At 47.8% G+C, this 24,428-nt stretch overlaps 1 protein-coding gene across 2 annotated transcripts in view; it reads left to right on the forward strand.

Annotated features, from left to right (window-relative positions):
- The first annotated feature begins 12,028 nt into the window (after window positions 1–12,028).
- Window positions 12,029–24,428, forward strand: part of RIMKLB (ribosomal modification protein rimK like family member B) — a 59,499-nt gene continuing 47,099 nt past the window's right edge. The window contains exons 1-3 of one of the 2 annotated variants that reach the window (XM_068402003.1): window positions 12,029–12,151; window positions 13,422–13,929; window positions 20,248–20,468. In XM_068402003.1, coding sequence (XP_068258104.1) covers window positions 20,294–20,468 — 175 coding nt within the window. In that variant the 5' untranslated portion in view covers window positions 12,029–12,151; window positions 13,422–13,929; window positions 20,248–20,293. Of the gene's footprint in view, window positions 12,152–12,293; window positions 12,369–13,421; window positions 13,930–20,247; window positions 20,469–24,428 lie in introns of those variants that run through there. The other variant, XM_068402002.1, reaches the window with a different exon arrangement.

The raw sequence follows: 24,428 nt of genomic DNA on the forward strand, positions 1-24,428 counted from the left end.
CTGAGCTCCAACTTTTACCAAAACCGCTCTCTCAGGGAGACAGGTAACACTTTAAGCTTAACAAATATATAAATCCCTCCTGTAAGGCAAGTTATGTGTGTCCATATAGACTCTGGACCACATAGAAACACCATCTTTAATTAAACAGGTGCAAGCTTTCCACACGGACAAGGCTGTGGTCACAAGTTAAATGCCAGTTAAGACATGATGGATTCCTCCTCCCCTTCTCCCTTCTCTTCTGGCCATCACAAACCCTGTAGCAAAGTCAGCAGGATTAATCCTCGTGTCACAGCATGGCAATGGTGCACCAGAGCAGCAACCAGAACTGGCTAAAGAAGTCACTGCTAGGAAGCCCACACAGAGAGGTTCACCAGAGCTGGTCCGGCAGAGACCAAGTCACAGCCGAGCTTTCCCATCAATACAGTATCTGTCTGACTTGAGGTCCAGCCTTTTGTACCATTTTATTGTCTTTTAATAGTCCTCCAAGGTGGAACAGATTTTGGTAGTTTTGCCTACCCTAACAGTTCAAAACCAGGAGTGGTGCACCCCCCAGCCCTCCCCCCTGAGCAGACCAGCTTCAAAAATCACACCCTGAAGAGGCTCCTCTGATGTTCAAATGTTGCAGTGCTGAGGTGTACGTTGCTCTGAGATCCTCACACAACCTCGTGAGGACGTTTCATGTGCACATAGAGAGACTGGGTGCAGGAATAGCAATTTAAAATATTATATATTATATTATATTATATTATATTATATTATATTATATTATATTATATTATATTATAGATAGGACACCCTATAAACTTTTAAACATAATCAGGGAAGGGGGCAAAAGTGGAAACTTTAAAAGCGATTTGCTTTAAATTCTGTAATATTTAGGAAAAGATCTACTGTCAAGGCCTTTTTTTAAACTAGCCACATCCAAGATACACGAACTGTTGAAGGCCACCTCAGTGTCAGCATTGACAGCACTTACCCTGCCTCTGAAAGGATCTAAGAAAGGAGAACACCAATTGCACTGTAGAAGAAATGCAAATGATATACACGCTAGCAGACAAATTGATAAGAGTTTATATTGTGGGGAAAATTAGGAAGCACCACCTTTCAGGTTATTATCCCTCCATTTCCTACACCTTCACAAGGACTGTAAAGGCTGACTTACCTTTTAAATACTCCTTTATGTTTTATTCCACAGTTGACATTAGAGGAATTTGAACAAAGAAAGACTTTGGGCATTACTGCAACTGCATTGATATAGATCACTGTCTCTCCTGTAGGTACAGCTGACTTCAACCAGATCACTTGGATTTTCTTCTGACCTTCCCCATGTATAGTCGCTATTCTGACTTGACGGCAGACTGAAACCAAGGCAAGTGATGTTAATTAAAATCTGTCCTATTGTGATATGTACATGTAAAGGGCCTGCACTGATTTACCTCACCTCTTAAAGAGATGAAAACAGCACCAAATGTAGACCATTCTGCATCAACATAAACACCACCTTTACAAAATGCCTGTAAACGGGCAATAACACTGGTAGCTGAAAAACCTAATCTGATATTATTCTAATAATTTCTTGCCTCTGTCCATCAACACAGCTGCCCTGATACTTATCTTTTATGAAAAAACACTTAAACTATTCACCCATTATTTCCTCATTTTTAATTGTTCTTAGAATAAAAACACACTGGAATTTCATTTGCATGCAGCTGTATAGAATATTTGCATTCAAATCAAAGCACTCCGTGTTTGCTCGTTAAAACATCTAAACGTTATTTCATGGTATCAGCCTAGCCTCTTTAGCAAGGTTTCTTTGGCCGTTTACTATATCTTCCTTGAGTTCTCTTGCCATGCCTGCCATCTCGAGTTTCTCTCAGATTTAATTCTTGCTTTTTGTCCTACATTTTCTTTTTCCTGCATCTAATCTTTTTTTCTCCCCCTCTTTATTTCTGTATTTCTTCCTTTGTTTCTCTCCTCTTCTGTGTATGTCTTTTTTCCTTCCTTTTTCTTTCCCCCCAGTGCTCTTTCTCCCGGTTTCTCTCTTTGCACAAGCTTTTCTGACTCTGTCTCCCTGGTTTCCTTTCAGTCACCTTCGCTGGAATGTTGGCAGAAACATTTTTTTCTTTGAAAACAAAGAGACTAAATAAGTAAATGAATAAACAAAATAGCTGGAAGCAGCCGGGAGGTTTCAATACCAGAAGGGTCTGTATTCTGCGAGCTTTTCTCACTTCTTAGCAAAGGAGGAGATAGTTGCGCTCCCTGCCCACCCCCAGCCTCACAGGGAGCCAGGCTTCCCCCTCCCCTGGCGTGAGGACCTTGGCTGGGAGTGATGGATTGCACTGCAGTGAGGGCTGGGAGCACTGCGGGGAGAGGAGGGGGAGGGATGGGCGGGGGGGAATGGGGAAGGGAGGGAGGAGACACGCTGCCAGCGTCAGGCCAGGAAGGATGCAGTGGGGGCTGATCAGAAGAGAGAGAGGAGGGGGGGAGTGCGAAATGGGGAAGGGGAGGGGAGGGCGTGCGTTGCTGCAGGCTGCACCGTTCCGAGCGGAGCGGGGAGCCCCGGTCTGAGGGAGGCACAAGGTAGCGTGGGCAAGGCTGACACTGGGGTCAGCCCATTTTCCCCGTGGGCAGCGGGGAAAATGGAAAAGCAATAGGGAAAGGCATGAGGGAGAGCAAGTCAGAGCGAGAGAAAGTAAGGCTCAGGTTGTACGGCAGCGACAAAAGAACGCAACTCCTGCAACCTGAATTTATATGGAGCTGTAACAGGGGAGGCAGTGTCAGAGGTGCAGAAACACTCAAAAGGTCAAACAAGGCAAACTGCAAACCGTGCTGAAATGCGCTTTCATGGCACTCCCAAGGGTGATTACAGTATGACCTTTGGAGAGTAGCGAGGTACATCTGTACCGCTGAAGCTACTGGTGATGGTAAGCGTGCTGGCAGCGTCTGGCTGCAGCAGCTTTATTGCCTTGTGGATTTTGGCAAGGGGGATGTCTCCTTTTGCCCGGGCACTGTGAGGAATGCAGATGACCTCCTCCCCACTGCACCAATTACAAGTGCTGAAACATCACTTGCCATTGTTGCTTTTCATGCTTCTGTTATTCCTTTCTTTTATATATGTCTCTATCTGTTCCTTATTCATTGTCCAGATTTTTCTCTATTTCTCCGTTTCCATCCACCCTCCTTTCTCCATTATTAACATCCTTCTCTCAATCCACCTTCCAGCATCATCTTCCACCCTCCCTCCCTCTCCCTTTTTGCAGACCTCCTCCTGCCCACCCCCAGGCTTACTTCCCCGCTGGCTAAACGCGACGCCAGCCCAGCGCTCCCCACGCCGGGGGCCCAGGGCAGGGCAGCGGGGAAGGGGCTCGGCGGGCAGCGGGGGGCGGCTCCGGCGGGCGCCCGGTGGCGGCTGCAGGGGGTGAGGGGCTGGGGGCGGATGGGGAGCGGGGGGGGATGCTGTCAGCCGTGCCGTCAGCCTGCAGGAGGGTGTCCCGCCTCTGCAACTTCTCGGAGAGACACCCCCCACCCCCCCCAAGAAGCACGGCTCCTCTCGCTCACCCCCCTCTGGCTACCGCTGGCTCTCCGCTCCGCTCCGCCCCCCCGCCCCGCCATTGCACTGCACCAGCTGCAGTTTCCAGCTACACTGACCTAGTTCTGGCCTCCCTGCAAGGCACCTCCATCCCCCTCCTCCCTTAGCACCTGCTCGCAGGAGGAGGGAAGGGGAAGGGTCCCCTCGCAGTGCAGGGAGCTCCCTGAGCACTGCTCCCATAATGGCGCCGGACCCTAAGAGGGGAGACCCGAATTTTGAGATACACCACCCGCCCTTTAATCTCCTCCATCGGTTTAAGGCGGGCAAGCGGGCGCTGGCTGTATAACCACACTTGCTGGTGGCGAGAGGGAGCATCAGAGTTAGATGAAGAAACCGGTCCCCACGAATGAGAGAAGCCTTAAAAAAACATTCCCTGCAACACCCTCTCATCAGCTCTGGGCACAGAATTGCCGGACACAAGAGGAAACCACCAAAACCGGGAGAAACTCAGGGACATTTAACCTGCCGACTGAAGCTCTTCGGCTTGCAGGGCAGATGTTTATCAATCTCAATGCAGCAAAACGCCTTCAAGGTATAGCCACCCTGTGGTTGCATCAGATCCTTCCCAACCGGTACTGAAATCCTAAGTCATCACTGCAACAGCATTCATCAAAAGACAATGAGGAAAGAGAGAAAAGGGCAGAAAAGGAGTCAAAAAGAGGGAAAGGAACAGGAAATCAACAAAATCAGGCAGACAGAAAAGAGAAAGGAACTTTCTCAAGATGGTAGAGGAAAAATGCAGAGTGAGAAAAACAGCTGGAGAAGGGGCCAGACACACAAAAAGGAGAGGCAGAAGGGAGTTACAGAGCGAAGGAAGCATTTTCCATCCAAATTATTGTTTCCCTCAAAGGCACATTTTTCTTTTTGTCCAGCTCCTCGGTACTGTTCACCGTTTCCCTGCAGCGTAACTGCAACTTAGCCGGGAGAAACGCACTCCCTGTCTTCTGGAACTGGGAGCCGCTGGTTGTACCAGCCTTTGAAGCCTACCAACTGCTATTCATCCATCCCTTTGTTTGTAACTCTGCCCGCCTGAGCTGCTTTGTGTTTCTCAGTTCTCAAACTGTGCCCGGAATAAGGATAGCAGAAGCCTCTGACCTTCTCCAAAGTTACCTATTCAATGAGATGCATGCTCTCCTCCCTTACGTCCCCGAACAGTTGCTGTCTCGCAGGAAAAGTCCTGCATCGGCCCTGTGAGACCCTTCCTTCTGGCAGGATTGTGCCCTGAACCTTTGCAGTCCTCGTTTCAGATGTTGGGAACAAGAAGGTTCATACTCCCTCTATCCCACCACCCGCACAGACCGCTCCTCTTTTAGTTTATCCCAGTATTTACACTAAAATAATTCCTTCCCGCCCCAGCAGCCCGCTCGCTCCCTTCCCCACCGCCCCGCATAGGAAAGGGACGGCCGTGCCCTCTCCCTGCCCCTGCGTTAGGCACCGACCGCACCCCGCCGGCAGGACCGCTCTCCGTCCCACCGTGCGGTGCAAACCTCCTTGAACCGACACAAACGAGCAGCACCCCCGCCGGCTCCTCTCCCCCCACCCCGGGTCCCCCGCCCGGAGGCACTGTCAGAGCACCACCGGCGTTATCGCGGGCGGCATGGCGGGGCGGCGCGGCACGGCGCGGGCAGCCGGGCTGGCTGCACACACCGCGCTGCTGCCGTCGCCGCTCCCGGCCGGCTGCCGCTCGGCGCGGGCCGCCGTCGCCCCGCCTCCCCAGGCCGCGCGCGCTGTCCGCAGCGCCCCGCCCGCCTGCAGCCGCGCGCGGCAGCGCGCCTCCACGCGCTCGCGCACAGGCCGGGTTGCGCACGCGCGCACGCCAGCCGAGTGCGGGGCCGCCTGTGGCCGCGCCGGGCGTGTGGTGGGCTGCGCCCTCTCGCCTCCTGCCCTCTCCCGCGGCCCGCCCCTCGGCTGCCCGCCCCTCGGCTCCCCGCCCCTCGGCTCCCCGCCCGCACCCCTCCGCTGCCTCTCGGGCTGTTCGTGCAGGAATGATCGTGCGGCCCGATCCAGGCGGCTGGTCCCCGCCGAACCGCGGGTGGGAGCAGGGCGTGGGGCTGTACGCGGGGAGCGGGGTAGTGGTGCCATGCACGGGGAGCCCTGGTGGGGGGGGGCAGCGGACGGGGTTTATTCGAAGTCAGCAGTGGGTTCGGGGTGGCGGGCGGGTTACGCGTGTGCGGAGCCGTGAGGCGGCTGGGTGCCGCGTTGCGGGGCGGGGGCGTGCGGTGGCTGCTCCGTTAGGGTCTCGGAGAGATGAGCCTGGAGCAGCGCGCTGATGAGATTAGAGACGTGCGTGGTGCTGGGTCGAAATACTTACGGGGTTGAGTCAGTGAAACCTGGAACTTAAGGGCAGACCCCGTTAGCTGGGAGTCCTTTGTGTTGGCAAGAATTTCTCCCAGTTTCTGCCATCTTAATGGTAGTTTATTCAGAACAGGAATTAGTATAGCAGTCAGAACCAATGAGAAACCGAGGCTGCATGAAATTAAAGACGATTTTGCACCATTTTCACAGAATCACAGAATCACAGAATATTAGGGATTGGAAGGGACCTCGAAAGATCATCTAGTCCAGTCCCCCTGCCGGGGCAGGATTGCCTAGACCATATCACACAGGAACGCGTCCAGGCGGGTTTTGAATGTCTCCAGAGAAGGAGACTCCACAACCTCTCTGGGCAGCCTGTTCCAGTGTTCAGTCACCCTTACAGTAAAGAAGTTTTTCCTCAAATTTAAGTGGAACCTCCTGTGCTCCAGCTTGCACCCATTTTGCATAGTCCTCATTTTACATAGTGTGAAACAAGAATGACACGGCCATTTTCTCATTGCAACACAATCCAGAAATTGTTTCCCTCCATGGGACCGTCTGTGTTCATATGTGAACCCAAGCATTCATGTGTGAACACAGGCATTTACCTTGCCTTATATTTTTTATTTATTTTTCAGTCATCCAAGTGGGAAGCAGAAACATCACTATGAGACTTACCGGACCAAATGAGTAGCTACTTGCAGACACAGGCAGCACGCAGGCTTAAGCAAATTGGTGTCAGTAATTAAGCTTTGCAACATGTGCAGACTGAATTTTCCACTATTTTTCCATCATAAACTCATACAGCCAAGCAGAGATGGTATATGAAGCTTTCTGATGTGAGTGACAGAATAGTGTCATGCAGACTTTGGCTTCAGGACTAAACAGCTGGTTTGCATTTTTAGTGAACTCGGTGACAAAAGATGTTTCACAGAATCAACCGTGAAATCAGATTTTGCATACATTAAGGCTTTGGACCAGTCCTTACATTATACATTTCAGAGTGCATGGGAAAAATCTCAAAAGAAAGGTGCCAGGAATGTTTAGTGTTCAGAGGTGTCCATTCTTCGCTGATACTACAATTATATTTCTTTCCTAAAGGGTGAAACTTGGTACTCTGGACCACTGACGCTGAGGGCACTAGCCAGTATTCTCCTTTCACTGTCAAATAGTGATAATTTTGTCCTGCGAATAGATTTAGGAGAGACCTCACCTTCACTGGCAAAAAAAAAGAATACAAAAAAGAAAAGAGGAAAAAAAAGTCTTGCCTAATTCTAGGGAAGTGTAGCACCTACATCCAACCCAGCTGCAGTGACAACTCTTTGAATGAAAGCTTCTGCAGCAGTGGGCACGTCTTGAGCAACACATTGGCACTTTCTCCAGCTCTACCCTTCTAAGAGATAGCAAAAGATTTCCAGGACTCCCTCCAAAGTGACTTAAGTTTCTACATGATGGGAAATTGTTCTAGAGATGCAGGTTATCCAAGCTGCTCTTTCAGCTGACTCCGTCATTGCTCTCACTTCAATACTCAAACTTTGTGCCCAGGTTCGATACACTACAACTCCAGCAGCTCAACAAACAGTAATAAAAGGGGTACAAGGGTGCAGTTTGCATGTGAGAGAGCTAGGAACGCACATGGTAGTTGGGGGAATAAATTGTTACTGATAATCATAAGACCCAGCTGAAATACCCTAAACAGTTTGAGATACAGATCAAATGTCTTACCATCAACTGTGCTGAGGGTCTTTCCTGTACTTGTAGAATGACTTTCAGATGCCTTACAACCAAATGCATATTTGTATGGCCAAAAATCTACATTGCAGGGTTTCCCAGATGGGCAGTTCTCCTCTTTCCGCAAACTGCTAACTGTGTTTGGGATGTAGAGGCACCTGCCTTAAAGCTTGTCTACTTATGGAAATATAAAAGAAAAAAAAGCTGTTATTATTATATAACTGTAGTTATAGTTATATAAATCCTAGCATGGACATTCTCCTTCCTCTTTGCTTTATGCTATCTTCAAAGAAGCATACATGAATCCAGCAGAATTCTCACTCTGAAATGCACGTACCTGCTAGATGATGTGCAGCGGTTACACGCATCTTCAGCAGAGCAGTGATACCACAGTAGTTTTCTGTTAGTAAATTCCCTGTGTAAACAAACCTGTGCACCTCACAACCTGAAATTACAGCTTTCGGAAGTGTGAACTTGATGCATGTGGGAACTCTGTTCCAGAAGGCTTAGAATGTAGTAATTCTGTCAAAGAAGATACTCTTTTGTTACTGTCAAAGTAACAAAAATATTGTCTAGCCTTTTAGTGTTGCTGGTTTATTTCTTTATTTACCCTGCCAGGACTTGCTTACGATTGCCTCCTGCTCTCAAGTTGTCCTTTCAGTTGGCATTTAAGCATGCAATAGTGTGTTTTTCCCTATACTGTTGTACAGAGTCGGATGGATGGGAACCTGGAATCCAGAAGTGGTCTCTGGCTTTCAGCCCTGAGAAGCCAGAAGTCTTGGCGAGCAACCTAAGCAGGCAGGAGAGCATCAGATGATGTCTGGGTGTCTTCGCTTAGCCTGCACCCAGGGCTAAACAATAAACAGTTTTTCTATCACCCAATGTCTCTTCCCCAAATGAGGAAGGGAATTGGGAAAAGGAGGGAGACTTGTAGGTTGAAGATAAACAGATTTAATGAAATAAAGAAATCAATACAAATGACAACACAAAAGAGACAAAACTATGCTTCTCCACAGAGCACCGGCAAGTTGCTCCAGGAATCACAATCACTGGAAATGAGGAAGAAGAGCAAAAACAGCCCCACCACCCCAAGCCCTCCCTTTTATAGTGAACTTGATGTCAATGATATAGAATACACCTGTGGGCCAGCCTGGGTCAGCTGCCCTGGATTTAACTGCTAAGGGCCTTGATCACCATGGCTGGCCACAAACTGAAACCAAATCCCACTGAAAGCAGGACACTGGGTAAACAGGGATTTTGGCCACTGACTTCATCTATGAAGTAGCCTTTTCTATAGCATGCTCATGAGGCAAATAGTTTTCAGAAGAGCTGTCTCAATCATACCTGAGGTTTGAGGAGTAGGACCCAGACGTCTGCAGAACCAAATGAACAAACATACCTACCCTTCAGTAAAGTCCGTCTTAGAAATGCTCAGTGATGTCTCCATTATCAGTATTTTAACTATCAGCTGTGATTTTGCAGAAGGTACACAAAGTAGGAGCATATGATACTATGGTACATCATTCTGCAGTATGAATGAATAAACATTGCAGCAGATTTGAGGGCATAAATAGCTTAGGTCCCATCGTGTCAGTTAACTATCGGGGGTACTGCATGAAAGATTCGGATGGCACATCTTTATCCTGCAACCGCAGGTTTTACAGCCTGTCTGAAATGGCTCTGGATGTGTGGTGTGTAGATGAACGACACTGGGGAGGCAAGGGTAAAGTGTCTGTCGTTCAGGTGGGAGAATTAAGATGGTTAGGACAGAACCACCCCATGCTGAAGAGGCAGAAGAAAGCAGGTTGTACTGATTACATTTGTGACAGGATGGGTGTTTGGGCGTATCAGACATGTCCAAGTGCGTATGCCCTGTCTTTGCTAAGTTGGAAACGTAGCACAGAGTGTTGAGCAACATACACGTCATTCCCCTGGGGCACAGCATGTGCGTGCTTTATCTAGAGGTTATGGAGGTTGGTGAAGGAAAAATTCACACTGGACAGGATTGGGGCAGTAAGTGGAATGTGTTTGGTGTGTGTGGTGAAGCTTGGTGAGGGGACATCTGGAGTCCTGTGTCCAGTTCTGGGCTCCCCAACAGGAGAGAAACATGGACATACTGGATGAGTCCAGCAAAGGGCTGTGAAAGATGATTAGGGACTTGGAGCATCTTCTCATAGGAGGAAAGACTGAGAGAGCTGGGCTTGTGGCCCGTGGAGAAGAGAAGGCTCAGGCAGATCTTATCAACGTGTATAAATACGGGGAGTGAAGGAGGTGGAGGCAGGTTCTGCTCAGTCGTGCCCAGTGAACAGTCCTGTCTATTCAATGGTGATGCAGAAGCTTTCATTCAAAGAGTTGTCACTGCAGCTGGGTTGGATGTAGGTGCTACACTTCCCTAGAATTAGGCAAGACTTTTTTTTCTTTTTTGGATTCTTTTTTGCCAGTGAAGGTGAAGTCTCTCCTGACATCTGTAAGTCTATTCTCAGAACAAAATTATCACTATTGAATAGTGAAAGGAGAATACCGAAATACAAAGAAATTCCATTTAAACATGAGAAAAACTCTTTTTTTTTCCCTGTGAGTATGGTCAAACACAGTAACAGGTTGCCCACAGAGTTTGTGGAGGTATCCAAAACCCGACTGGACAGACATGAATCGTCATTCATATGTGCGCAGTTTGTATATGTGCCCCTCAGTGTCCATGGGGCCATGGCATGGGTTTGCTGTGCATGCAGCAGACGACAAACCAGTCAATACCGGTGCGTGTCTGGGAACTGTGGGGAATATGCTGCTAAGCGGTGTGTTGGACCAGGCAGTCGGTTGCGCCGGGGCTGTCAGATACGTGACAGCTTTGCACAGGTGGCATTTTGTTTATATCGCCCAGGGGAAGGAAATAAGGCAATTAGATGTGTGGTAGAAGCTGGGGGATCTTCAACGTGCGCTGCTTAGCGAGTAGTCATGCGTTGCAAGTGCCAGTTCCACCGTTCATGGAAGTACAGGAGGTGGAAAGAGGAAGGACCGCGGATGCATTGGGTGTTTTGCATCCGAAGTGTGCTCAGCGTGTGTTTGGGGGGCAACGTGCTGTCAACATGGAATCACAGAATCACAGAATGTTAGGGATTGGAAGGGACCTTGAAAGATCATCTAGTCCAATCCCCCTGCTGGAGCAGGATTACCTAGATCATGTCACACGGGAACACGTCCAGGCGGGTTTTGAATGTCTCCAGAGAGGGAGACTCCACAACCTCTCTGGGCAGCCTGTTCCAGTGCTCAGTTACCCTCACCGTAAAGAAGTTTTTCCTCATATTTAATATACAGCTAATGTGATATAGTGAATCAAAAGGGTGTGGCACGGAGAAAACCGAGTAGGTGTGCCACGGAAACTGATGAGCAAGGTGTGTTGGTAACACACGGGATGCGGGATGCGTCACGGGCGTTTGTTGCCAGCAGTCATTATTTTGGAGAAATGATAGCAGCGAGGGATGATGCAGCCCCAGCCGCACGCTGGCTGCATCAGACACGTGACGGAGCGTGGCAGGTGGTGTGTAGGACATGTCACACGTTTATCCGTCAAACGAAGGACAAAGGTTTTGGCTTTGTGCGCCACATACCAACAGCACGAGAGGAGCGCGACAGGCGTCACGCGTTTTGCTGTACCACCTGCTGGCGTGGCTGCGGGCTACCTGCGCTGCGCTGCAGCCGGTCACCCGTGCCCGTGGGACCGCGTCCGCACCCGCGTGCGGGCAGCCGGGGGCGGAAGGTGGGGTGCGCGCCCCGGCAGAGCCCGGCACGGCTGCGCGGTGCCTGGCCGGGCTGCAGGAGAAGCCGGGCGGGCACGGCAGGGCCACGCCGCTGCGGCCGCAGCCGTCTCTCGTCTCGGGGCCGGGGTCTGCCACGGCGGGGCGGGGGGGCTCGGCCGAGCCTCGGGCTCGGGCAGGCGGAGGAGCGCAGGAGCGGGCAGGAGGTCTCGGCGTGGGCGCGGTGCCGCCGCCGAGGCACGGGCTGCGGCGCGGTTCATCCCGGCCGCCCCTCACCCTCCCCCTCCGCGTCCCCGGGCGGCGCGCGGGGCGTCAGGCGGGAGCGCGCCACCGCCCTCGCGCGCTTCCCCGCGCCCGTCCCACCCCGGAGCCGGCCGCCCCGCCTCGCGCCCCCTCCCCCGCAGCGGGTGCCAGCCCCGCTCGGCCGTTAGCGCCGCCGCCTGACTGGAGCGGTGGCGGCACTGTGGCTGGAGCGGCGGCCGCGGGGGGCGGGGGTCCCGGTGCAGGGAACAGCCGGCCTCCTCAGCCCAGCCGCGGGGAGGAGGGAACACCGAGGAAGGCGAAGCGGGGGGGGAGGGGGCGAGCGTCGCGTTGCGTCGCCCGCTGCCTTTTAGGACCGCGCCGCCGAGCCACCACCGCCGGCGGGGAGGAAGGGGCGAGTCTCCCCGGAGCTGTCTTCGCCCCGCGGCTTCCCTTCCAGGGCCCGGTGCCGGAGGGGTGGGGGGCGCCGGCGGACCCCTGCGGGTCCCCTCACGCTCGGGCTCGGCGGTGCCCGGGGCGGGTGAGATGTCGGGCTGAGCGGGTGCGAGCCCGGGGGTGGGGTCCGCCGTGCCCGGCGGGGGGGGGTTGGGACCGTCCCCTCAGCCGTCCCGCCCCGCCGCTGCTGTGCTGCGCCCATGGTGATTGTGCGTCCCCGCGCGCGGAGCGGGGCAGCAGTGCTCGGAGCTGCCGGCGCCTTCCCGCCGCGCCCGCGCGGGCCGGCCAGCCGGGTCGCCCAGGTGGGTGGTGTCCGGGGCCGCTTCGGGGTGGGGAAGCGGCGGCCGCTCCGTGTGCGCCAGGCGGGGGGGTAGCTGTGTGTGTGTGGGGGGAGGGTTCCGCGCCGCGGCTGCCGGGTCGCCGTGCTCCCGCCTCGCCGGGAGCGGTCCGGGTGTAGCGCTGCGTGTGCGCGGCGTGGGGAGGCCGCCTCTGCGCCTCCCGCCCTGAGCACCCCGGCTCGCGCGGCGTTCGGCTGTCCGCGCGCGCTCGTGGGTGCCAGCAGCCGCGGAAAGGGGGCGAAGAACCGCTCCCGTGCGCGTGAATGTGGAAGCCGCGCGTGTCGGGGGCAGCTTTGCGCGCGATGCCGGGGTGCGCGTGGCTGTCGTTGGGTCTCGCAACGAAATCTGTACAACTGGGCTCCTTCTCCCCTTTTGTTTTCTGATGTTTATCGCACATGGGTGGCTTAAGTGCCCGGGGTCTGCCGGGGGCTGCGTTTTCAAAGTGTGCGACTGTTAATCTTTAATTAACTCCGTCATTTAAGCAAGCATCCTCTGGACGTCTTATTTTGTTTTTCTTTTTTTTATTTTTATTTTTGGTCACCGTTTATAAATGACTATTTTCCGTGGCAGAGTAGGGTCTAACGCGTAGGGAATATAAGATTCTGACCTGAAACATACTTTTCTCCAGTCTCCTCATCTGAATTCTAAATGTTATTCTGGGGGGAGAGGTTTAAAGGCACAAATAAATAGGAATAGTTTTAGTAGGTCTTAAGACTTGATTTCTTCGTATGTTAACGTGTAGATACAGATTTATCTTTCCTTTGGACGCACATTCTTCAGTAAAGGAACAAACTGCTTAACCTTCTGTGTCTTCTCCCTTAAAATGAGTTTCTGTGGTAGTGTATTTCTGTAAATTACTTAAAGTTGCGCATTTCCCCTGTGTTCATCCCATCTTCTGGCTTTGCTTACTGTCTTGTACCTTTTTTTCTGTTGGGATTTAGTTTATCTTTATTAGATACCTTTATATGTTTGTTTATGCCTAATAGGGATGTTTCTTCTTTTTTTTTTTCTCCTTAGGTGTTGGTGACTTCAGAGTCATTTAGCAGTTTAGTTCTGAGGAAGGAGAGACACGAGGATTGAGTCTATTTTACATAGAAAGCTACAGCTCTTCACTAGTACTCCTTCCCACCCCCCCCCACCCCCTCCCCGGGGAGGACCATTTGGGAATTATTTTAACAGTCATTTACTCCCTCTTTCCCCTCTCAGAAATCCATCTTGGTCCCCGAGGCATCCACTAGACATTGCCCATTATAGGACCAGGAGAACCTTATCATCATCATCCCTTGCTTCTTTGGGAGCTTCAGTAGTACCTTCCCCTCCTTCGGAGTGCAGTGCAGAGAGGCATCCAGAAGACTTCCTTGCCAGCCTTTTTGGTTAGTAGAGGATCTGCTAGGGGTACCTAGCAAGGCACGTGACCTCGTTAAGGGAGCCAGGACTGAAGCAGCGCTCGGCAGGCTGAAGGAAGCACCCATCTTTGGTATCTTTTTTTCTTCGTCTTCCACTCCTTCCTCTTACCAAATTTCGGGTAAGTCTCTTCAGCCCGTTCCTTGATAGGGTGCACGTTTCCCTTCCCCCGCTCCAGGCGCTGGGAGAAGCCTGCACAGAGGCAGGGAGTGGGGCGGGGGAAGGGAGGAGGGAGAACTGGCTCTGTACGCGGGGGTTGGGGGGCAAAGGCGGGTGTTGCAAGACATTGCAGGGGAACCTGGGCAGCGGTGGAAGAACCTCTCCTCAGAAGATCGGCTGGTGTGGGAGGAAATGCGCGTTTTATTTGCATGGGTGTGCGTGCATGCACAGGCAGAGTGGAGGGGAGTGAGAAAGCTGAGACCGTTGTAGGAAAAAACCACCGAGACCGAAGTAGAAGGGTTAGCTGATGCTGACCAGTATGGGGCTAGTGTTGGTATCGAGGGAAGAGGATGGATTATTCACTGGAGATGAGGAACTGGGGTGTGTGAATGAGGAATGTTATCCCTTACTTGCAAGCATGAACATAGAGGAGGAAAGATGGGGTGGGGAGGTGTGGGTGTCTGCCTTTTACAGGCAATTGTGCCTGGAAGGATTGCTGCTGGCATCTTTAACACCACTCAGTGCAAAGGTGGGGACAAGCGGATGAAAGCCATCGCAGGGAGTGCAATTGCTGGTCTGCAAGGGTGGGGGGTTGTACTGGGGGTGAATGGGGACGATTAATATATTCCCATATCTTTTGACTATTGCAGTCTACAGATCTCACAGGGAAGAGGAGGTGAATACCTTGCTATCCTTTCAGAGAGGTGTGCTTGGCGTTCACCTGCCTGCAGTGACTTCAAATTCTATGATGCATGTGTAGAGGGCAGATGATAATGCAGCAGCACTGGACAGATTGTGCTGCAGCTGCTCAATATATTATATAAAATGCATTTAAATAAATATTTTAATTTTTCAGAGTCTTAATTTTTAAAAACGTGTTTTTTACAAAGATTCTCAAACAGTTATATGACAGTCTTAGAAAAACTGGTCTCTGGTAGGTAAGAGAGAATTTTTCTTCAGGTTGTCCTTAAGCATCACCATGAAACAGCAGTGTCAGGAATGAGTTGATTTATCTTGGTTTTATTTTTCTAAAGCAATTTAACTAGTGGTTCAAGATGTCCGTTTTTATCTCTGTATATATCACCATAGGTTATATTTGTCATCCATACATATTTCCTGAAGGTTTTCTTTAGATGATCATCATTCTGGTATCTTTGCGTGGAAAAAAATTAATTGTGCTTTATACTTGAAACAGCTGTGAACTGTTTTCAGACCTGCTCTCCCTATGAGATGCAAAGACATATTTCTGGGATGTTTCAAGTACTGCTGTCGTCTTATTAAGATAAGATGGAGACTTCCATGACAGCGTATGATGGATCATATGCTGGGTTATATGCTGGACGGCCCTTCGTTAGCTGTTTAACTGGTCTACTATCTAAAATTGACTTTATAATTAAGATCTACCTTGAGATACCTCCTAAAGGAGATAACTTATGAGCGTCTGCCAAGTGTTCTTGGATCTTCAGTGTCTTGAGGCGTGGCCTCCAAAACAGCATTCTAGAAACTGCTGTAATGGTGGAGACACTTGGTTTATTGGAAGTGTGTACTCAGTTTCAAGCCTTAGCTGATTTATGATAAATAGGAAAGCAAAATAACCTTTTCCAACCCTGAATAACACTGTTCTGGAAACAAGTATTAAGGGATGTGCATTAATGATAAATGCAAAGGTGCAGTGTTATTTGTAGTGAGGTGCTTGAAGCTATATTTTTACTAGTTCTTCATTTCCCACAGCAGTCATGGCTGTCAGTCTCTTTGCTCTTTCCTTCTCACTTCCATGAGATTTTTATTATCATTATCTGAGCTGTAGGGATTAAATGTGCCTAGAGGTATGCTAAAACTCAGAATAGGTTTTACCTCTCTATTAACTGCTGAAATTCATAGAGTTGTGTTAGCTGCATAGTGCTGTCACTGAGGCTGAGAGCCTGGGCCTGGGTCTAAAAATGAGGTGATTCTGGGAGGGGCTGATGGTAATAATTGTTCCACTAACTTGTTTCCCAGATCACACTCTATAGTCAATGGGAGTGTGCTGCAACATCAGATCACAGGTCGAGCAGCTGAGATAGCTAGATCACATCCATTTCTAATGCTACAAAACATCTGGGATTCAATTTGTCATTCCAATAGGGAAGAAAGAGCCTAGCCTTTTTAATTTACAAAGGCACTGAGTAGTTGCATTCTGAATAGAAAGGATACGGAATTGATCTTTTTGCGTACTAGATATCTTTTATGTTACACCTTTATCAATAATACATAAATGAATGAGTACCTCCTAATAACTGGTTTCTTGTTTCGGCTTAGGGGGAAATACATCATGATTAAAAAGAAAAAGAGACTAGTCCATTTTTCTCCTGCTTTTGAGTGTTGAAGACAGGAGAAGGAGTAAATGGACAATGGAGACCAATCTGCCATTCCTGGAGGCAGGTCTCTAAGGCTCTCTGTGAAGAGAAGACCCCTTTAGGGGAAAAAGAGTGGTCTTCAGAGAAGATTTTCAGGTCTCTCTAGACAGCTGATCTGATTGGCTGAATTCCCAGTTATGTCAATAAGACATATTTGCATATGATGTGAAGTAGAAAAGTAGCACAGTGAATGCTTTTGTTAGACCAGCTGCTAAAGGTGTATTAACAGATTCAAGGAATGCAGGAGGAAATACGTTTGTGTGTGATGAGGAGGGGAGGGGAGGGAGCTGCTGTGTGAATGCTAGAATAAAGCCTAGCTTAAGCAATACAAGGATGCTACAGCTCAAAGTTGAGGTGAGCGTTCAGTTCCTTCTATAAATTGCTAAGAATCTGCTCCGCACAGCGTCTTTCTGAAGCAGACGCAGCAGTGTCTGCTTGGCTGGCGTGACACACAGTTAGCTTGATGTTTATCACAGATGCCATCCTTTTATCTCTCCCAGTCTGTTTTATGCAGTTAAGTTCATGATGATTTTTTCCTTTTCATTTCATAAATCTATTAAATAGTTATTGAAAGATTGTGCTTACATTGACCATAGTAGCTTTGAGTGAAAACTGCATTTCAACTGGTCATCTTGAAGACATTTAAACATCTGCTCTTCCCCTTACATATACTATACTTATTTTCCAATAGATGCTCTCATGGATTAGGAAGTATTCCATGCACACCCAGCATTGTTTGAGGCTGTGTCTTCTAGATTGAAATGGGTGGAGTTGGTTTTCAGGGAAAAATTCTGGAAATCGCATCCAACTTGAGAGTTTAGCGCTCTTGTGCATCTGACTGCAAGGCAAGCTTTCCTCCTACAGACCATTTTCTTGAGAATGTGGGAGGGATTGTTAAAATGTTTGGGTTAATAGGGTAAATTGCAGGTTTTGTGTTCCATGAGACTTCTTACACAATCAAAATAGAGATTATAAGGAGAGGCTGAAACTGATAAGTAGATTCTGTTTTTAGGAGCAGAATGTTAGTGTGAAAATTATATTTCTCCAGGTGGAAAAAAATGTGGTATTGGGTTGGAGGTCAAAGAACTGATAGTTAGGATTACTAGTTTCTGCCTCTGCTGCTGGTTTGTAGCTTGATCTAAAGTGAGTTTCTTAATCTTTACCTCTAGACTTGAGGTTGTTACCTGCCTGCCTCATGATGAGATGTGAGGCTTTGTATATACATTTATAGAACTTTTAAGATTTAGAGGAAATGAGACATAGTATTAGGAGGGAGATTACCCATACCCAAGGCATTTTTGAGTGCCTGCTGATTTAATGTGCTAATTGAGATATCTGGATGGCTCTTCTTGATGATGCTGTAACTCCTTTCAAAAATAGGAGAAAGATGGAGGAAAGAAAAGGATACACCTTTTCTTCTTTCTTGTTCAACCCTTTGCTGATTTTTAAGAAAGAAAGTGCTGAAATGGCAGTCAGGGAGAAATGATGGCACAGTCTCTGTAGATTTAAGGGGGTGGAGGTGGGGCCACATAGAAAAGAGATTTCAGAAAAATGGGAGCAGATCCCTGTTGGCAAAGAAATCAAGGGTTAGTAGCAAGCAAAAATGGGGAGAAAGCTGCCAGAGAGAAAATACTTGTTTCTTTGCACCAGTGTTAGAACCAGTACTGAGGGGGAAAAAAAAAACCCACCACCCCCTCTCCCTGCAAACCAACAAACCCAAACAGGCTGAAAATCTGTAATGGCTTCTGATTTTTTTTTCATTCGTTTGTTCTAATTATGACGAAGTCTGTCTAGTGTATTTTTTTATGTACTCAAGGTTTTATAGCTTGTTTTTTAAAATGAGATAGGCTGGCCTGTTGGGTAGAGCTGCTTGTCAAAAGAGAGGTGGTAGGTGGGGCTGTTTGGTCTCCCCAGTTGTTCATGCAAACAGCAGAAATAGAGGTAAATTGACAAGAAGCCTTCTGAACTGTGCTGCGGTGGTGCCATTTCTGAAAGATATAGCTTGTCCCAGTTCTTAGCTGAGGATGTTGTCCCAGGAAGTTTTCTGTAAACTACCATGTAGAGAAATCCATTGTTGAGAGAGCCAAAAGTGGGGCAGGATCTGATGATTGTCAGCCATTGCAAGCCCAAGCCTCATGTTGCCCTTTTCACTTTCAGCTGCTTTGAAGAAAAAAGGGATTCTTTGAGATATCAAAAGATACTCTTTACACCCCCCTGTACCCGTTTTCATGCAGGGAGCAAACACTCCTTATCCTGCTTTACCTTGAGCGTCTTGACTGCTGTCAAGGGCTGGTCTGCATCTGTGATTGCCTTTCCCTAGTGTCTGCTTTCTTTCAATCTGTTAGTATGAAGAACTATAGTCCTTGGCTTTATTGTTGCTCCTGATTTACCAAAGCAATGGAAAAAAAGTCACAGTCTTTGCTTGTTATTGTAGTTCTCAGTACCAGGAATAAAAATAGCCACTTAAAATTTTGTCTTCTTTTTAAGAAAAAGCTGCACTAGTAGGAAAAATTTGTTTTTTAATTAAAAAAAAAATCAGCTTGTTCTTATGGTTGTAGCAAAACAATCCTTTTGTCCCGAGACCTGCTGCAGAAACTGGAATTCTTTGTAATGTTAAATGAAAGCAGTTGTACACCTGTGGTCTTTCTGCATTTACATTTTCTGCTGACACCAGGTCCTGTCATTAGGACTACCAGACAAAAATCCTGTTTCTATCCAAGAGTTCATGCTGTTTGAAACTCATGTAAGCTATATTGGTGAAAACAATGATTTCTACCTTTTTATTTTAAGGTGATAGTTTAAAATGTGTGGCAGAAAACAGCTCTGTTTTTCTCCAGGATTCTTTTTCCCTACACCATGCTGCTTCTTGTTTTTCTTGAATGTAAATGAGTAGTCCATTAACATAACTGTAATTGTTTTACAGTTTTTAAAATATTTTAGTATATAGGCAAAAATAGTCCCAAGTCCTCTGTGTACAAAGCAGAAGGACCAGTACCTTGCTGTTATAATTTCTAATGCCATTGAAATTGTTTAAACTGTTTTTTTGTCTTTTCGGTGTTGAATTCGTTAGTGCTGTTGATGTATAAAGGTGATTTTTTTTTAAAAAAATATTTTTTTGGAGCGAGAGGGCGAGCACTGAGGTTTAAACTTCGATTTTGCTTTAGGTTACATGTATTAATGTGCAGAATTCTTAACATTTTGTTGATGCTCCTTGCTCCGTTGTTTTTTCCATTAATATTTTCTGAATAATACTAAATATATTTCATAGTAGATGTGCAGTATTTGTAAGAGCAAATCAGTATTGAAATACTTATGTGGAAAATTCTGTTTTAATGGATTTCTTCCTTTCTCTGGACTGCTTTTTTAACATCAAGAATTTGGCACACTCTGTTGTCTTTCTTACATGGTGGAAGGGGATACATCAAGTCTGTTGTCGGTATTTTAGCAGTACCTGGGAGAGGGGCCGAGTTATTTCCAATTGTAAGAAATTATCTGTATTGTGAAGTTGTACTTCTGGCCTTCAGAGATGGCTGTTCAAAATGTTTTCAGTCCTTGACATGCCTCTTAATACTGTCAAGAAAGGGGGATGCTACTACCAGTACTAGTAGTTATGTCAAGTGTGTATTTTTTGTGGATGAAACTAGAATGAGGACTAAGACCTGATTTTCAGCATTTACATTCCATTGAATGTAAATAGATTTGCTTCTATTGTTGTTACTTCTGTTGCAGATTAGACGTAGACATTACTTTCTCACTTGGAGGCTGGAAGTTGCACTCCACTGAAAAGGACTGACTTGTGCAGAGGGAGTAGGACTGGGACGGTGGGGAACATGAAGACAGGAGCCTATGTATTCTAACAGAGTCTCATCTTCTCTACCATCTAGAAGTTCCATTGAAAGGAAGTCTTGAAGGTTGCAAGACAAGTCCAAGATGTGCAGTTCAGTTGCTCCCAGGCTATGGTTCTTAACAGACCGTCGCATCAGAGAAGATTACCCTCAGCAGGAGATCCTGAGAGCACTGAAGGCCAAGTGCTGTGAAGAGGAGCTAGATTTCCGGGCCTTGGTGATGGATGAAGTGGTGCTGACCATTGAGGATGGAAATCTTGGTGAGAATGAGATAAGGCTGGGAATGTGCTGAAAGAGTACTTGGAAAAAGATTGTAAAATGGAGAATCTGTACTCTTTAATAATGAATTCCACATGTGCCAGGCTACCATACATCATCTAAATCATGTAGATGTACGTGATGTCATGTTCTTTAGTATTTATTGTGATAATCAAATATAATTGTTAGCTTTGCTAATTTGCATTGGAGCTATTTTTGCCTTCTCTGTGGAACAGAGAGGAGGGTTGCTTTAGTTTGTTGATTCCAGGATAAGGACTGTAGGACCTGAATTAAGAAGAAATCACGGAGTTTCATTTTTACATAGGTACTTGGAAGTTTATGGGTCACATTTAAGAGTTTCAGGGGGACTTTTTTTCTTCTGTTTGTGTTCTGACTCCAAGGTAACAAACACATTTGAAATAAACTAAAAGGAATTTTCAATGGACGGTACAAATTGTCATGGAGCTAGAGGTAATAATGTGACATAACTAAAGCATGCTGCTGTACGGATGTGTAGTTACATATATGCCAAAAAAAACCAGGCCTGAAAAACAAAGTATGTGCATCAGAATAATTTGAACTATTACTACGACTTACAGTGTTTTAAACCAAATTGTAAGATTTCTGTTCTGTTTTCCTATTAGCTTTTTTTTCCTGGGGCGATTAAAAAGGAAAAGCAAGATGTTAAGGTGTGTTAGAAATATTAAGTAAAATGATTCTGAAGGTGGTAAGCTTATGTTATAGGAAGAATATTAATGCCACCAATGTCAAACTGTGTAACACTTACTAATTATAATTTTTTTTTCAACTTTTAAATTTGGATTTCCTAAAGGAAGGAGACAGCAGTGTTGTTTTGTACCCTCTTCACAGAATCACAGAATGTTAGGGATTGGAAGGGACCTCGAAAGATCATCTAGTCCAATCCCCCTGCCAGAGCAGGATTACCTAGACCATATCACCCAGGAACGCATCCAGGCGGGTTTTGAATGTCTCCAGAGAAGGAGACTCCACAACCTCTCTGGGCAGCCTGTTCCAGTGTTCGGTCACCCTCACCGTAAAGAAGTTTTTCCTCATATTTAAGTGGAACCTCCTGTGTTCCAGCTTGCACCCATTGCCCCTTGTCCTGTCAAGGGATGTCACTGAGAAGAGCCTGGCTCCATCCTCATGACACTTGCCCTTTACATATTTATAAACATTAATGAGGTCACCCCTCAGTCTCCTCTTCTCTAAGCTAAAGAGACCCAGCTCCCTCAGCCTCTCCTCATAAGGGAGATGTTCCACTCCCTTAATCATCTTCGTGGCTCTGCGCTGGACTCTCTCTAGCAGTTCCCTGTCCTTCTTGAACTGAGGGGCCCAGAACTGGACACAATACTCCAGATGCGGCCTCACCAGGGCAGAGTAGAGGGGGAAGAGAACCTCTCTTGACCTGCTGACCACACCCCTTCTAATACACCCCAGGATGCCATTGGCCTTCTTGGCCACAAGGGCACACTGCTGGCTCATGGTCATCCTGTTGTCCACTAGGACCCCCAGGTCCCTTTCCCCTATGCTGTTCTCCAACAGCTCTGTCCCCAACTTGTACTGGTACATGGGGTTGTTCTTGCCCAGATGCAGGACTCTACACTTGCCCTTGTTATACTTCATTAAGTTTCTCCCCGCCCAACTCTCCAGCCTGTCCAGGTCCCTCTGAATGGCTGCGCAGCCTTCCGGTGCGTCAGCCACTCCTCCCAGTTTGGTCTCATCAGCGAACTTGCTGACAGTGCACTCTATTCCCTCATCCAAGTCATTAATGAATATATTGAATAGAACTGGTCCCAGTACCGACCCTTGCGGGACTCCGCTAGACACAGACCTCCAACTGGACTCTGTCCCATTGACCACCACTCTCTGGCTTCTTTCCTTCAGCCAGTTCACAATCCACCTCACTACCCGATCATCCAGACCACACTTCCTCAGTTTAGCTGCGAGGATGCTGTGGGAGACAGTGTCAAACGCTTTACTGAAATCGAGATGGACCACATCCACAGCTTTACCATCATCTATCCACCAGGTTATGGCCTCATAAAAGGCTATCAAGTTGGTTAAGCATGACTTCCCCTTGGTGAAGCCATGTTGAGTGCCCTTAATGATCCCCCTATCCTTGATGTGTCTCGAGACAGCACCAAGAACAAGTTGTTCCATCACCTTTCCGGGGATGGAGGTGAGGCTGACCGGTCTATAGTTACCCGGGTCCTCCTTGCCCTTTTTGAAGACTGGAGTGACATTTGCTTTCCTCCAGTCCTCAGGCACCTCTCCCGTTGCCCATGACTTAGCAGAGATGATGGAGAGTGGGCTAGCAATGACTTCCGCCATCTCCCTCAGCACCCGCGGGTGCATCCCATCAGGGCCCATGGATTTATGGACGTCCAGATTGCTTAATTGGTCCCTGACCCAGCCCTCATCTACCAAGACAGATTCCTCCTCTATCCTGACTTCTTCTGGGGCCTCAGGGGTCCGGGGCTCCTCAGGACAGCCTCCAGCAGTATAGACAGAGGCAAAGAAGGCATTCAGTAACTCCGCCTTCTTTTTATCCTCTGTCTCCAGGGCCCCCACCTCATTCATCTGTGGGCCTACACTGCCTCTAGTGTTGGCTTTACCTGCAATGTATTTGAAGAAGCCCTTTCTGTTGTCCTTGACCTCTCTTGCAAGGTTTAATTCCAAGGAGGCCTTAGCTTTCCTAGTTGCCTCCCTACATCCTCTGACAACAGACATATTCCTCCCAAGTGGCCAGCCCCTCCTTCCATGATCCGTACACCCTCTTCTTCCACTTGAGTTTGCCCAGCAGTTCCCTGTTTAACCATGCAGGTCTCCTGGTACTCTTCCTTGACTTCCTACCTGCTGGGATGCTCTGATCTTGAGCTTGGAAGAAGCAGTCCTTGAATGCTAACCAACTATCTTGGGCCCCCTTACCTTCTAGTACCCCGTCCCATGGGATTTCCCCTAGCAATTGCTTGAAAAGGCCAAAGTTGGCCCTCCTGAAGTCCAGGGTTGCGATTTCTGCTAGCTATTCTGTTCCTGGCCACATGAGATCCTGAACTCTAACCATCTCATGGTCACTACAACCAAGGCTGCCCTCAACCTTCACCGCTTCAACCAGACCCTCCTTGTTAGTGAGGATAAGATCCAGCAGCGCTCCTCTCCTAGTTGGCTCATCCACCATTTGCACTCTTCCATTTCTCTTCCCCATATATCAGTCAAAAAAAGTATCACTGGAGATCCAGGGAAGAATTACATTTCTGAAAGTTGCATTGGAATAATTATGTGTGGGAAGAAAATATAAAAGTACTCTCAGTCCTGAAGCAGAGGCTGCCTCATGAGCTTACACGTTGTTCCTTATTGCGGAATCTGTATAGGAGGGAAATCTTAAAACTGACTCTGGGGAAGAACTTTGGTCAGCATTTGTACCTTATTGTATCATGAATCAATCAGGCATAAAACAAATGCATGTGAAAACAGGGTTTTTGATTCTGGTATTACTAAACTTTTGTTTACATATTTTGTCTTTTATTCTGAGGTGTCGATATGATTTTTTTATCAGACACTTAAAATTCTGTAGGATGTCTTCAAATCAGGAGAAGTTCTTGTCAGAAAGTCTGATCATCTTATTGCCCCGAGTGTGCTGTCCTTTGGACAGCATGTTCTGTGAAGGCAGCCATCCTGGAGTGTAGCTGCAGCCTCTAAGATGCATAATTGGTCCTTCAGCGTTTCAGAATTGTTTTTATTTCTTGGTGATGTTTTCTTCTTTCCTGTCTTCTACCTGTTTTTGGGGAATTAAATATGGCAAGCATGAACTCTGGGCTTTTCTGCTCTCTTCCGTTTAATGTCTCCTAATGCTGCATCTATTGCAAGAAGAAAAGATCAAGTATGCAAGTTGGAAAACTAATACTGAGGAATGTGTAGTACAGGAATGAGGAAAAATTAAA

Source organism: Nyctibius grandis, chromosome 5 (genome assembly GCF_013368605.1).
Source record: "Nyctibius grandis isolate bNycGra1 chromosome 5, bNycGra1.pri, whole genome shotgun sequence".
Taxonomy (NCBI): domain Eukaryota; kingdom Metazoa; phylum Chordata; class Aves; order Nyctibiiformes; family Nyctibiidae; genus Nyctibius; species Nyctibius grandis.